The sequence below is a fragment of the Rhinatrema bivittatum genome, chromosome 3 (assembly GCF_901001135.1).
Source record: "Rhinatrema bivittatum chromosome 3, aRhiBiv1.1, whole genome shotgun sequence".
In the NCBI taxonomy this organism is placed as follows: Eukaryota; Metazoa; Chordata; class Amphibia; order Gymnophiona; family Rhinatrematidae; genus Rhinatrema; species Rhinatrema bivittatum.
Window position 1 is genome coordinate 50,170,505 of NC_042617.1, and position 15,780 is coordinate 50,186,284.

The window sequence follows — 15,780 nt, forward strand, 5'->3', positions numbered from 1 at the left end:
TCTCAATAGCTGCAAGCAAGGAAATGCCACCACAGCCAGTACTGTCTTACCAAATCCAACTCCTGTGAACTCACATCACTTCATTTGTAGATTGCGGGGAAAATACAGCTCCACTTCTGCAGCTGCAACCATGTGTTAGACTTGGCTGTTTGGGTTACACTGCCGGTCTGTTCTTTCACATGCCTGGACTGAGCTCGGATTTATCATTTGCTCATGTAAGGGTTATTGGATTTTTTTTTGTCTTGTAATCAAACTCCTGTAATTCAGGATAACCACAATGGATTCCCACTGCAGAAGTGACACATGCAGGCTAAAGCCAGAAAGGATAAACATTTGTTCTCCACCCGTTTTTCTTGGTTAAGTTGCTAGTGGACTTACCCTAAAGTCCTTTTACAGCTTGTGTTTATGGTACAAAACTTGGCAATGTGAAACCTTCCTTCTTTAAAGCAGCAGCAGCATCTTCCACTCAAGGCTTCTCGGAATATCATCTTTCCTGCTTCCTGGCTCTGTTCATTCTTCTTTTGGCCTTTTTTCCCTTTCCTTATTCCTGTCTTTCCTTTTCTTCTGTCCTAATATGCACTTCTTCTTATATTGTTTATATTTCTTTTTTTTTAGGTAAAGGATGGTGTTTTCTTAGTGTAGACCAAAAGAATCCCCTTGAAAAACATAAAAAAGAAAGTTATTTGCCATTGAGCCTTTCAAATATGTAATCAATTGAAGTGGTACCTCATATGGTGGGAGATTTGAGTCCTGCTGAATTCTAATGATTGGTACTCAAACAGTGCCTGCATGGAACATTTTTATTTCTATTTTTTCTTACCATATAAAAATTGTACTTCCCTGTCGTAGCTGAATCATCTGACCTGACGCGGTTCTGTTTCGTGTGAGTACAGCCTCGGAGGCCCATTCCACGTAAAACATTCTTCTTTTTACCTCAGCTGTTTGGTCCCAGCTTCTGTTTGTAAGTGATGCACAACAAAGTCCGTTAGCAAGTGAATGGCGACAGCCAATGGATTCAAAATGCATCATCGTCCGACCACAGCCAAGGTATTTGAGAATACATCATCACCTGACAAATATATCCTAAAGCCTTGTGGAATGATTACACCTCATGCCAGATTGTTTTAAAGCTCCCTCACGACACAATAAAAATTAGTTTATGAACCCAGAATGACCAGGGAGATTTTTCTCCTGCTGCCATCTAAAATGATCAATTTTGAATAAATCAGTCTGGCCTTGGAAGTAGGACCATTGGGATATATTTTGTGAGGCGATGACATTTTTTTTTAATCCATTGGCTTTCGTCATTCACTTACTAACGGACTTTGTTGTGCGTCACTTACGGAAAGAAGCTGGGACGCAGCAGAACTGAGGGGCTGAGTTAAAAGAGAAGAATGTTGTACATGGAATGAGGCAGTAGTCGCAAAAAACACAGAGCTGTGTCAGGTCAGACGATTTGGCTACAACAGGGAAGTGCATAGGTACAATTTTTATATGCTAAGAAAAAAAATAAGTAAAAATATTCCATGCGGACCAGTGATTAGAGCGAAGGAATTCTTCAGTAGGACTGAAATCTCCTGTCATCTGAGTTACCCATTCAGTTCTTTGACCACAACTTTTAAAGGCTCAAAAGAGGAAACATTTTTCTGAAATTTCTCCCTGGTTTTCTTTTGCCTCATTCCGTTAGTATGGCCAAGTCCTCTGATTACTATCATTCTCTTTATTGCCCAACAGCTTTCTGCTGCTCAGTTTGGGGTGTCCCAGATCCAGAAGGCACCTTCACTAATATTTTCCTGGCCACTAGGGGGCTTTCCCCTCTTATGTCCCAGCTGCCCCTCTCCCCAACCCCCCCCCCCCCCCCCCAGTCTGGCTGTTCTACTGATGGTCCTCAGCCAAAAGACATGAACCGTGGCTTCCTCTGGAGTTTGACATAAGTGACCCCTGTGCTGGCTGGTTAGAGTCACTGTGGCCCTCTCCTGGGGCTGCAGACCTTCTGTTGTTGAAAACTTTCCATCCTTGAATTCCCTACTCAGCTCTTTGTGTTGGGCCTACATGGAGTTCTGAAGTGGGTCTGAGCGAAACAGATAACTGTAATAACATTTGGCCTGATTTGTCCTTAAACATTTGATAAAACAGAGGCATTTGCTTTAGAATTGCAGCTCTACTCACGAAGGCTTCCAGTCTGCAAAGATTGTTTTCAGTACCCACTTACATATGCAAGATCCCTGGGTATCAAATCGATTTTGTGCATTCTGTTTGGAAGTCACGAGCATTATGTGGGTCCCGTTTTTTGCTATGCATAAAACCCAGGCACTGTACATTTGATGATATTGTGTTAAGTATCTTGCTGTTCTGTTCCCTTCTGATTACAGAAAGTGGATGTTCCAATGATGCTGCGATACCTCAGGGACCAGAGGATGTTTATGATCCAGACAATTGCTCAGTACACATTTGTTTATCAAGTGCTCATCCAGTTCCTCCAGAGCTCCAGACTTATTTAATCTTCCCTGGTGTGAGAAGCCACGTGCCATGAATCCAGGACCACAGAGGCACGCATCCTCTGCATCTCACCATGCCGGCTTGGGCAGAAATCACGGCTCCCATGTTCCAGAGTTGGCTTCCAGCCTCCGAGGCCGCATTTGTTCTTCGCCGAGCAGTCCCTGGAATTGTTTTGTACGAGTTAATTTATTTTTTTTATGGTAAACCCCTTGCTGTATCCCCCTGGAGTGTGGCGGCTCCTGACTTTTTCCTGGAGTCACATTTGATGCCTTGAGGCCCTTGTGAGGCAGGCCATCCTCAGCAGGAGTGACTTCTTGGCTGATGTCTGGGGTTTTGTTCAGTGCATTGCAGCTATTGAAACTGATAACGTCTTCAGTCCATGGATTTTCCATTGGTTTTCAGAAGAGATTTGTGCTTCGGCTGTTAAAGCAAGACCTGCTGAAATCACACAGCCTGAACAGTTAGACCTGTAGCGGCCAAATAAAAAATTAACCAGAGCTGTATATGAGAGAAGAAGTGAGGACCAAGACTGAGTACTTAGAGACCAAGATTCTCCCTTTCATTTAAGGGGAACACGGTGTTTTTTTCTTAAATTATATTTTTGACTACTTCCCCATCCTGTTCAGTTTTAAAATTCTCTTCTTATTTTGAACATAATGTTAACTGCTTTGCCAAATCTTGGTTCACGCCCGAAAAGGAGCAAAACTGTTACATGCCAGTCGTGTTTCCGTTTCTTTGAGTCTATGCAGCAAAAAATACTGTGTGGGGGATATCGGGGTCTGTGTGCGAAGGGTTTTCTCCCATTTTTATGTATATGAGGAAACGTTCTTGGTACCCAGGGCACCGTGCTGTCCCGAGCTCAGGCCAGTTTCCTCTGTTATGACTGGGCATGTTTGGATTTACAGCAGCCAGTGGGAAAGGCTGGTTTGCAGAGATGTCTTTGGCTCCCAAGTGTCCCTGACAAGAGAGAGAGAGAGAGAGAGTGTCCCGGCTACAAGCACACCTTATCTGTGTCCCCCTGTCACTGTGTCTCTGGATCCAGATTCTCTAGCCTTTGATCTTCTCCAGCACATGCATCTCTGACCTTACCTCTGACTTACTACTGTTATTATTATTTTATTATTATTATTATTATTATTATTAACTATTTCCGTATACCCTTAAAGGACAGGAGGTTTGTTGTGATAGTCTGTTTTATATGTTAATGATGTAAATGGGCTGAAGAATCTCATTCATTTTGTGCACTCCTCGTCACAGGCCTGCAACCAAGCACTTGTCCTCAAGACGTTGAAGGGAAGCTCATTAATGGGATCTTGAATCTGGATTGGAGTAATCCAGTCGCTAGAAATCGAGGGAGGAGAACTGGATGAGGCTTGGGGGGGGGCCCCCGAATAGCAAAGGTCCTTGATGAGATCTGTGTTTATCATCGGACCCCCAAGGCCTTCGCAAAGATATCCGTGTCCCAGGCAATGGTTCTGTTAAGATCTTGCCAGGGGCCCACAGTAAGGTTTAGTGGCCTGAATGTGGATTGAGATTGCTCAGCCTGTTTCTAATTGAGTCTGGTTGGGAAGCCAGGTTGCTGCCGTATTCTTCTTCATTTTTTTTATTTTTAATTTAACACCTTCCATGGTATTTCTGGCTAGAAAGTGGCTGTGCCTGGTTTTTAATGGCCTCTGCATGAATAGCGGTTTAACGAGCAGGCTCAGGATAGAAACCTGCTGTATCTGCAAATTACTGTTGTCTGGCATAACAGGAGCACTTTAAATTGAATTGAATCTGTGGGGGCTTTATTGTTGGGTTTTTTTGTTTTTTTTTTAATGGTATTCAAAGCCGCAGCATTCAGAATTAGAGATGTGCTGGTCTGGAATAAACCAGAAACTTTCAGGAAAAAAAAGAAGCTCTTTTTTTTTTTTTTGTTTTTAAATGAAGATCAGAGTGTAAAAATGTGGAAACTTTGGGAAAATTTCCAGAAATGTTAAATTTATACTCCAGTCGGCTAGTCATTAAAAGTCTTATGATCACTAAACGGCAACAGAGAAGAAATTCTGAATCAAAGATAATTATTTTTCCCCTGAAAATTTGGGCACAGCATGGCCCAGGAATCTCGTGGTGGTTCCTCCAGTGCCGTGGCTGTACCCTAGAATTTCAAGATTTTCATTGTCACAGGAGCAAACCAAGGCAGTCTGGTTGCATTGATATTTGATTGCTGCTGCTGTCGGCTTTTGGGGGGTCATAAGAGGATAGTGGTGGGGGTTTTGAAGAGAGGAAATGTATTTTCTGCGCAGCGAATAACCACAGGCTCGGTGGAAGAGGAAGTGATTATCAAGCCAACCACTGGAAAGGTTTTCCATCCCCCAGAATGCACCAGATGTCCAAATACTGATTCAGAATTTTTCCAGTATGTATGGAGAGAGCGAGCTGAGCTGCTGGGAAAAAAAAAAAGTCCACATTTTGGGACTGTGGCTTGGAAGGAAGCATCCTAAAGCTTTTCCTTATTCCCCTGGCATGACAGACAGGGGTTTCTTCACGAGTCTTAAATCTCAACAGTGCTAGAAGTTAGTCCTGCATTTCTAGCTCCTATTACAGCGTTCTGCAGAGTGCATCGGGAAGGCATCGGAAAACCAGACCTGGGCTCGTGTCTCAGGTTGCTGTGAGGGGAAGCAGGGGGGTAATTCAAATGCTGACACTGAAATAATTTGCGGGCGCTAACGGATGGTTAGTTAAATCAGCGATAAGCATGTTAAGTAATTTTAGTAGTGCTTAAAGAAGTTCTTCCTGGTGGGCAAAGGGTAAATCTGGAAGTAGGGGTGTTACAGGCTCCCCCCTTTTTTTTCTGGTTTTAAGAATTGTCGGGGATAGGCCAGGTTTGGGTGAGAAGCTAATCCAGACCCACTGCTGTCTTTTGAGATCTTGGAGAGTTGGAGAATTCAGCAAGTTAAGAGACCTTCAGATGGGTTTTGTAGAGCCTTCACAACGTCTAAATGCATTTAGCATAGGTGATGGTGTTTTCTGCCTTGCCCTGGTCTCTCTTTTTATGACTAGGTAGCATTACACAAGCTTAGGAAAAGTAGTTTTGTGGGGTTTTTTTTTTACTTACATAATGCAATCCTGTTCAGGAGCTGTGCCCCTGGCTGCCATTTAACAGCCTTAAGTGCCCTATCGAAAAGTGGCCACACAACAAAAACTGCCCATTACATATTTTCTTTCTTTCTTTTCTTTTTAAACATCAGAATATATTCAAAGCCAATTTAAATATTTTAATGTCGGGAGGAGAAAGACCTCAGAGCTGAACTTAAAGGTATTGCAACTTAAAAGGCGCTCTTTTCTATTCGTAAGTCAAAAAAACCCCAACCCTTCAGTTTTCATATTCCTGTTGTGTTATCGTTGAAGCTCCAGTTTTCCTGTATAACTGGAAAGCAGCTACACCTCCATGCAGGCCCCCAATACAGCACGGCAGGGGTTAGTGGCCGCCAGTGATGATGATAAAAGCAAATTCTTAGCACGCAGGAGCCCTGAAACGCAGAAGCAAATAACATGTTTTCAACAAGTCGTCTGTCTCTTCCCCTCCTCGGGAAATACTGTGCTAAACCAGAGCGGGAACGAGTCGGCACTGAAGGGCCGCGTTGACCCCAGAGCTCAGTTTGGGGTTCCTCCCTCTATGCACCACCCTCCGTGAATTCCAGGGCGACTTTGCGGGTCCCTAACTGTGGATTTAGGCCTCTTATTACGGAGGCCGTCTCCATCCAAGGCAGGAACTTGGAAAAAATAGTCTAGGGCTGAGATGAATATTCCAGACAAATAAGTGACTGAATCACTTATCAACCGGAAAGAAAAAAAAAATCCTATCAAAGGTAGTTTTATGTACACGTAGGCTTTTTTTTTTTCTTTTTAAAGAAGTTGTTACTTTATATTTTAATAGTTCAAAGAAGACACATTTTGAAGATATAACTTGTGACCTGGATTGGCCACTGTTGGAAACAGGATACTGGGCTTGATGGACACTTGGTCCGACCGAGTATGGCGCTTCTTACGTTCATATGTTTGTTTTAATGACGTGCCAAACTTCATGTGATCAGTATGTCAGGAAAATGATTTAAGTTCTGAGCGTGACCTCGTTTTTACAAGTATTTTTTTTTGTAGTTCTTGCTTTTTTTTTTAGTTCTTCTCATACTGATGTTTGCTGCTGCTGCGGTTTTAAAAGAAATAACCATCCATTTGATTCATATGCAGTGGGCGTGGAGCACATCCTTAGCAGTTCATTTGGCAAAGGACAGAAGCCTTGCCTTGGCGTCCTCGACGCCCTCCCTGCCAACCTGTACTGTGTGCTTTCAGAAGACTCATCATGAAGAGCAAAGAACATTGTGAGAAATACAACTAAAACTAGCTGTTGTCAGAGCACCTACAGACAGAGAAATTCTATGTTGCAAAACATGATATTCAAGAGGTTTTATTGAATTTTTATTTATTTTTTACATTTTTTAAAAATTCCTTTTATTGTTTTGCTTTTCTGTTCAAATGCAGTTGTTGTTCTGAACTATTAATTAATAATCAGTGAATTATTGGAGCTGTTGGCTACTTAGCAGTAGAAGTTATGGCCTGACTTTCTGGTTTTCCTGTAACCCTAGTTGGCATCCATGATGAGAGGATAAATGGAATATAGTTCTCTATTCTGCTGGTAGAATAACTTGGTTTGTGTGGTAGAGTGTGGTTGGTTTTTTTTAATCTGCCTCCTGCCTCTCATCGGTGGGTGCTGATTGCTCTGTGGAGGCAGCAGCAGGGAACGGCACTTACCACACAGGACCACCACCCGCTGGCTGCCTCAAAGGGGAACTGTGCACCATGTCACTCAGCCAAAGGAATGCCACTGCATTGGCTAGGCTGCTAAAGGTGGCACTGAGGACTTAACGCACATGAAAGCCCACGATAGATCAACGTCTGGCCCTCTCTGTCATGAATGTCTGAAAGTGGAGTTTGAACTGTAGAAGCTCAGGAGTCAGAGGAGACTAGCCAGAGTCTCCATTAAAAAAAAAAAAAAAAAAAAAGCCCCCTCCCCCTGAGCTTGAACTATCATACTGTGAGGGCCTGATTCAAGTGAAGGTTTTGGACAGCCTGTCAGATGTGTAGCGTGAGCAGGACCGGGATGCTGCAGAGGCAGCGCTCACAACCTCAAGGCGGAGGGAGTCTCGGCCATCGCGCAATGGTGACAGGTGGTAAACGGGCTCCCTGTGCACGTGCGCCGGGAACCAGAGGTCACGGCGGGCTGTCATCTCTGGTTGAGGACCGTGGCAGCACTGGCTGAGCCAGACAGGGTGGAGATTAAAAAATAAATAAATAAAAAATGGAACGCACATGGGGTGGTAGCAGGAGGAAACGGCTAGGCCAAAATGACGAAATAAAAAAAAGGCACGCAAGGTGATTACATGGTAGAAGAGCCTGGTTTGGGCTTCTCCAGTATGTAATTTTGCCATCCTTTGTGCTGTAATCTTCTGTCTGAATAACTAGAGTTTGATGCAAGCACTATCATGCCATTTATTTTTTTTTAATGAGCTATGCCCCCATCTAATTTTATACTCATATTTTAATTTGGGAACTAATACAAATGTCACCACTGGATCTGTTTCCACACCTCCCACCCTCCAAAAAAAAAAAAAAGGCAGAACAAATGATAAAGTCATTAATTACTGTAAGTGTGAGAACCCAAAACTGCCTGCCTGCTCCTCCGTGTCAATAAGTGGTTACATTTGTACAGTGTATCACCCTGGTAAAAATAGAGTCATCTTAAACTGAACCTTGCCCTCCAAAACGAGCTTTTTAGACTCCAGTTATCGCCAGAGTTTTGCGTCTTAAGGTCATTGTGTAAATTAAGTGGAGGGGGTTTAACCTGAACGCCAAACTTGGGCCCCCCTCTTGAGCAAGTGGAATAAAATAGCTGACCTACGCTGAAGTATAAATGCTGTCTAAATAGCTGATATGTACTACTGAACCAAAAAGGCCATTGATAATACAAGGGAGGGAAATGGCCGGAGACAAAGCAGGCTCTGCAGTGATGCTGACGCATTGGGTAGCCTGTTCAGCCAGGAGATCCTTATTTGGCTTGCTACCTACATTACCATGACAGCAGGTGATAATCTTTGTTGACTTGCTGGACAGTTCAGTCTAGTAATTTCATTTTTCATCACTGCTTAATGGAACGGCGCTGATTTGTAATAGCCAGCAATGAAAGATTTGTAACTTATCTATTTGATATTCCACTTTTTTTTACCTGTACTGTGCTGTCTGTTTCCTCCCTAGTCTTAAAAGCAAATATATGGAAAAATGTTTTACCTATTAGATATTTCACTGCTAGGTTTTAGTGATTGTTCCATATGTAAAGTATTCATATTTTTGGATGACAGCGCATCCTTCATGAATTGAAGGTGTCTAAAGGCTCTCACCATGCACTACTAAGCAGAGTTCCTTGTTGGCGTGATCATATGACTACACGGGGCCCTCTTCAGTTGCGTTAAACACAAGAACTTCACCTTTACCCCTTGACATGGAAGGGAAGGTCACAATTAGAATACAGAGGGAAGAACAATTCATGTCTTCCAGGTCTAGCCTAAGTTGCAGTGTTCCCCTATAAACCAAAGGCTTTCTCAGTAAAGTAGGCTGGTCATAGTCTTTATTATAGCAGATTAATTCTACTGTAACAATTTTCTTATACGAGAAAAAAATGTTGGTGATTTAAGTCTTATTTATGAGTTTAGATATAAAACACTGGCATATCGGACACTAAGGGCCTCATTTTCCAATATCGCATTGGTATCGCATGCGAAACCAAAAAGGGGTGTACCTTATGCTAATGAGGTTGCACTATTAGCCCAATTTGGGCTACATTGCGGTTCATGATGTCTCCTAACAGGCCTGTTTCAGTATGCTGCAGGCTGTGTGAGAGAGAGAGAGAGAGAGCACCTTGCTATGGTGCCTCCTCCCTAGACAGGTATTTGTATCCCTATGGGAGGCCCACCTAGTAACTCGAAGTGAGGGTTAAGTATTAGTGTAGGGGGTTAGGGGCCACTTTCACATTCAACATGAGACGTACGAACAGAACAGTGGTCTCTTGTGAAGATTTGCTGACCTTCGGAGTGATTTGCGGAATTATCACACGCGGTAACTCCTTGGAAAATGAGGCCCTAAGTGGTGAATTTTCAAAGAATAATGCACATAAGTAGCCTGTACTTGCAAAATTGCTATTTTATAAACATCGAAAGTACATGCGTAATTTAGGCTTTGCACACACGTATGTAAGTGAAAAAGGGGGCGGGGTCTGGGGCATTCTGGGCAGGACCAACAGCTGCACACGTAAGTTGCTATTTTATGAGAGACTTACGCATCTGCATTTGGCAACCTGCGTAACTGAGATCAAACTTGTTTATCGTATACTATTGGCCGGGTGGGAGATCTGGGCAAACTGGGGGAAACTGAGGCTGAAAAGCCTGGAAAAGGACTGGGCGCATTGGTAGAGGAACCAGAAAGCTGCTAATTTTAATTATGTGCACGAGTATTAAAAATATGCTGACTTCTGTGCAGAAATCAGGTTTTACACAAGCAAGTCCTACTTTTTTTCATGCATAAAATATACATACTTATATATATTTTTAAATTGGTAGGAAAAGTACACAGTTCAATGTATTGAGATACTTTCAGTGCATTGCATGTATTCACACGTAAGCATACATACACATGTATGCCACAGGGTAGACACATGCATATATTACAATCCACATGGGTAATAAAATACTGTCGTAGATCTCTGCACGGCCATATGTGTGCGTATTTGCGGCCACACGGAGTTGTTTGAAAGTCACCCTCTGAGCGATAATCTTTTGCGTGAGGCACCACATTGTCACTGTCATCCCCCAAGGCCGCTGGGGGGAAGAGTTAATAGGGGGTGAGAACAACTCCCCTCCTTCCCTGTGTCAGGTGGGAGTGAGAGCATGGAAGGGCATCCAGTCTACACTGGCCTACCCATTCGCAGCTTGGCAAACAACAGCCTAAGAGATGGCACCCCTCATGCATGGTGGGGATAAGCAAAAGAAATAGCATTAGCCGTTTATAATGACTGACAAGGCACGGAAACCCGAGGTTCACCAGTGACGTCAGGAGTGAAACTTGTCCTTGGGTGGCAGTTTTAAAGGGCTGCCGCTGTATGTCGAATAGAAACTGAACAGGCTTATGGAGGCAGACGAAACTGGAGATTTCTGTTCAATTCTTACAGAGGGACAGTTTTTGTAAATTTTGAAAAGAAAGAAGTAGGGGGAAACCACAGAGGATTTTAGGGGAAAGGGGGTAAAACCAAAGATCAAGTAGGGTCTGCAGCAGGTAGGAAAAAATGGGTAAATGAGATGTTCGTTATGTTTTGTTTTGGTTTTCTGCCATTGTATTCTGTTTCTCTGAAAAGAGTATTTGAAACAGCAATAATGCAGATTCTCTCTCTCTGTGATGTGTTACAACAACCATACTAAGGTAAACTGGTTTCACGTTAAGACATTTTGTTCTGCTCTGTGTTAATATTTTGATGTGGTCCTTGCCGATTGTTTCATTTTTTTCTAGCTTACAGACTAGCTTCGTTAAAAAAAAAAAAAAAAAAAGGGGGTGATTCGCGCACAATACAGATTATATTCTCCTCGCTCGCACTGTATTGCACACAGGTTGTGAACAACCGAGAAACAAAACCAGGTCTCCTTATTTACTTGGTTTCTAGCTATGAGTGCCAGACCTATTTTTATATTTGCGCAAGCCTTTTTTTTTTTTATAAACTATGCATGCTATTTTATATTCTGATATATAAATATTCCTATCAGTCAATAAGCTTGTGCTTGCCAGTTTTGTATATAAGACTGTGACTACTTTTTGACAGTATTTTTTGCACTGTATTTCCCTTCCTTCTGTAGGTTGTTTGTTTTTTTTTCTCAATAAAGTTTTGTGTAGCACAAGTTGGGTTGCAAAGCTATGTAGAAGGCTTAAGACACTGGGCTTCATGCACCTTTTCACAAAGCCATTTTCCCATTGTTTTCTATGGAAAGAAGGCTGCATAAGATGCATATAAACCGCTTGTAATACGGAGTGCCTCACCCTCCCGCTGCCTTCTTTGTAAATACTTTCGTTTCATACATGCTCTTCGTTTTGGGGAGGGAGGGGGGGTTTGTAAAAAAAATTAAAAAAAAAAAGCAAAAAAAAAAGATAATGTTTATTCTTACTCAAATTATGCAAAATAAAGTCTTTTAAAAAAAATGATTTTCTTCTCTAGTGTATTTGGTAAGAGAAATACTGTAGTCAATATAAGTCTTAACCTGGCTGTAAAATAGTTCTGGGGTGGACCAGCGCGAGCTGAGCACATTTTCGAATGGGGCCCGGCCGCCCGCATAAACCCCAGTACGCGCAGAAGTGCCAGGCTATCAAAAAGGGGTGGGGTTGGGCAATCCAGGCCATAAGAACCTGGCAAGTACCCAAAAACTAAGTCTATCCCATGTTACTGCTGCTAATAATAGCAGTGGCTGTTTTCTAAGTCAACTTAATTAATAGCAGATAATGGACTTCTCCTCCAAGAACTTATCCAATCCTTTTTTAAACCCAGCTACACTAACTGCACTAACCACATCCTCTGGCAACAAATTCCAGAGTTTAATTGTGCGTTGAGTAAAGAAGAACTTTCTCCGATTAGTTTTAAATGTGCCCCATGCTAACTTCAAAGACTGCCCCCTAGTCTTTCTATTATCTGAAAGAGTAAATAACCGAGACACATCTACCCTTTCTAGACCTCTCATGATTTTAAAGACCTCTCATATCCCCCCTCAGCCGTCTCTTCTCCAAGCTGAAATGTCCTAACCTCTTTAGTCTTTCCTCATAGGGGAGCTGTTCCATTCCCCTTATCATTTTGGTCACCCTTCTCTGTACCTTCTCCATCGCAATTATCTTTTTTGAGATGCAGCGACCAGAATTGTACAAAGTATTCAAGGTGCGGTCTCACCATGGAGCGATACAGAGGCATTACGACATTTTCTGTTTTATTCACCATTCCCTTTCTAATAATTCCCAACATTCTGTTTGCTTTTTTGACTGCCGTAGCACACTGACCAGACAATTTCAATGTGTTATCCACTATGACACCTAGATCTCTTTCTTGGGTGGAAGCTCCTAATATGGAACCTAAAATTGTATAACTATAGCATGGGTTATTTTTCCCTATATGCATCACCTTGCACTTATCCACATTAAATTTCATCTGCCATTTGGATGCCCAATTTTCCAGTCTCAGAAGGTCTTCCTGCAATTTATCACAATCTGCTTGTGATTTAACTACTCTGAACAATTTTGTATCAACTGCAAATTTGATTACCTCACTCACCGTATTTCTTTCCAGATCATTTATAAATATAATGAAAAGTACGGGTCCTAATACCTATCCCTGAGGCACTCCACTGCCCACTCCCCTCAACTGAGAAAATTGTCCATTTAATCCTACTCTTTGTTTCCTGTCTTTTAGCCAGTTGGTAATCCATGAAAGGACATCACCAACTATCCCATGACTTTTTACTTTTCCTAGAAGCCTCTCATGAGGAACTTTGTCAAACGCCTTCTGAAAATCCAGATATACTGCATCTACCAGTTCACCTTTATCTACATGTTTATTAACTCCTTCAAAAAAGTGAAGTAGATTTGTGAGGCAAGACCTGCCTTGGGTAAAGCCATGCTTTGTTCCATTAAACCATGTCTTTCCATATGTTCTGTGATTTTGATATTTAGTCACAGCAATCCACAGGAAAATGTGCAGAGGAATTTAAATGTCCACACTTCTTAATGCAAAGATTTTTAGATTTTATTTCGGCAACTCCACAGTATAATGCAAAGGTTTGTATATAGGCAGGTCCCCCGACACGGACCCTTGTTTCGCCACCAGGCTGTGTCGGGAGGGACGGGAAAACAGAAACTTTATTATTCTAAAAAATATAAAAGACAACAATTGGAAAAACATGTAAGAACAGTGGACAAAAGACATACGGAGCTTGGCAGTGATAACGTATCAAGACATGGTAATACTAAAAAGTCAAACAATGTTCAGAAGACATATCTGACAGACACAGGGCAAACAGAGGAGAAATAGAACAGAGAATGATTCACCTAAGTTATATATCAGATAACCAAATTTAAACTATAAAAACATAGTAGCTCTTCAGGTGTCATACTATATAAAGAGTTAAAGAATGCACACAATGTGTAAATATGGCTGACTCGAGTATGAACAGGCGAGGTGATAAGACTGAAATGGCTTCTGTAATATTATTAAACCTCAATAATCACTACGAGACAGAAAGTCCCTTAAATAAAGTTAATAAAACTAGAGTACAATACACCAAGTTTGACAACATACCTGAAGTTACTTTCAACAAAAATGTCACTGGGAGAGCAACGCAAACAATACACCGGCAGCCATTTAACTTCAATATTTTGGCGCGAAAAGTTCAGTAACCAATCAGAGAAGAGGTCTCAAGACTGGACGTAATAGAAAACTAGCCAAAGTGATATAGCATGTGGAGAGGACCTGAAGGGCAATTTCACAAAAACACCATAGGCATTTTAATGATCTATATAGTTTATCACTAAACGGAAAGAGATAAGAGCAGAACCAAAGAGACAGAAACAGGAGTCATGTCAATACAGTTGGACCAAGGGGTTTATGTTATGTCAGATGAAATACCGCCATTCAATTTCTTTGTTCAGGCCATATGGTATGAGACTGTGCAAGTTGTAAATCCATCTTTGTTCACGGCGTATTATTATTTCTGACAGATTGCCGCCCCGACGTGGGGGGGGGGGGGGTATCACATCAATAATACAGAAGCGGAGGTCAGAAATGTTATGTGATTTTTCGGTCCAGTGAGCTACTAGAGGAGCGTTTTCACGTAAATTTGCAATGCTGGATTTATGCTCAATGATTCTCTTTCTAATGGGTCTAATGGTTTTCCCAACATAGATAAGATGACATGGGCAAATGATGATGTACACTACACCTGATGTTGAGCAAGTAGAATTAAATTTCAAAGTGTAAGTTTTTTTAGATTGAGGGTCTGTGAAAGAGTTGGTGGATAATGAAAGAGGGCAAACCGAACAGGTTTCACAGGGATGGTGGCCATTGTAGGATGGAGGTGAGCAATCCAAGGGGCGTAATTCTGAGTGGACCAAACAATCACATAGATTTCTACCTCTTTGACAGGTAAAGCAAATCGGAACTTGAAATATATTGTGTAAAGACAAAGTGGACCAATGTTTACGAATAATGGAAACGATAGTTCTCGTGTGCACTGAATAAGGAAGGATATAATTAATTACTCCATCGGAAGATCTTAATTGAGGCGTGAACAACAAGTCACGATTAACAAAGAGAGCTCGTTTGAAAGCTTTCTTCAAAATCGAATGTGGATAACCCCTGGCTTTAAAACGAATCATCATATCTTGGGCTTTTGAAATATATTCAGATTTAGTGGAACAAAGGCGTCTCAATCTTAGGAATTGTCCAAACGGTATGTTGTTCTTTAAAAATTGAGGGTGATGGCTATCAAAGGCTAAAAGCGTGTTGCGATCAGTTGATTTCCTGAAAATTGTGGTTGTAAAAACTTGTGAGTTATGGGAAATATTAATATCCAGAAAAGATATGTGGGAAGAGTGAATATCAAAATTAAATTGCAAATGGGGATTACAGTTGCTAAGCCAATCTAAGAACATAAAGAATTGGATGTCGGTACCTAACCAAATCAAAAAGACGTCGTCAATGTATCGTACCCACAACTGTAATCCCCATTTGCAATTTAATTTTGATATTCACTCTTCCCACATATCTTTTCTGGATATTAATATTTCCCATAACTCACAAGTTTTTACAACCACAATTTTCAGGAAATCAACTGATCGCAACACGCTTTTAGCCTTTGATAGCCATCACCCTCAATTTTTAAAGAACAACATACCGTTTAGACAATTCCTAAGATTGAGACGCCTTTGTTCCACTAAATCTGAATATATTTCAAAAGCCCAAGATATGATGATTCGTTTTAAAGCCAGGGGTTATCCACATTCGAATTTGAAGAAAGCTTTCAAACGAGCTCTCTTTGTTAATCGTGACTTGTTGTTCACGCCTCAATTAAGATCTTCCGATGGAGTAATTAATTATATCCTTCCTTATTCAGTGCACACGAGAACTATCGTTTCCATTATTCGTAAACATTGGTCCACTTTGTCTTTACA

General features: G+C 41.6%; 1 protein-coding gene across 3 annotated transcripts in view; it reads left to right on the top strand.

The window, feature by feature from the left end:
- The window catches only part of PTPN14 (protein tyrosine phosphatase non-receptor type 14), a 277,012-nt gene extending 268,861 nt beyond the window's left edge, over positions 1 to 8,151 (top strand). For all 3 annotated transcript variants that reach the window (XM_029593207.1, XM_029593208.1, XM_029593209.1), the window contains one exon: positions 2,373 to 8,151. In XM_029593207.1, the coding sequence (XP_029449067.1) occupies positions 2,373 to 2,501 (129 nt within the window). In that variant the 3' untranslated portion in view covers positions 2,502 to 8,151. The remainder of the gene's footprint in view (positions 1 to 2,372) is intronic.
- The last annotated feature ends 7,629 nt before the right edge of the window (positions 8,152 to 15,780 follow it).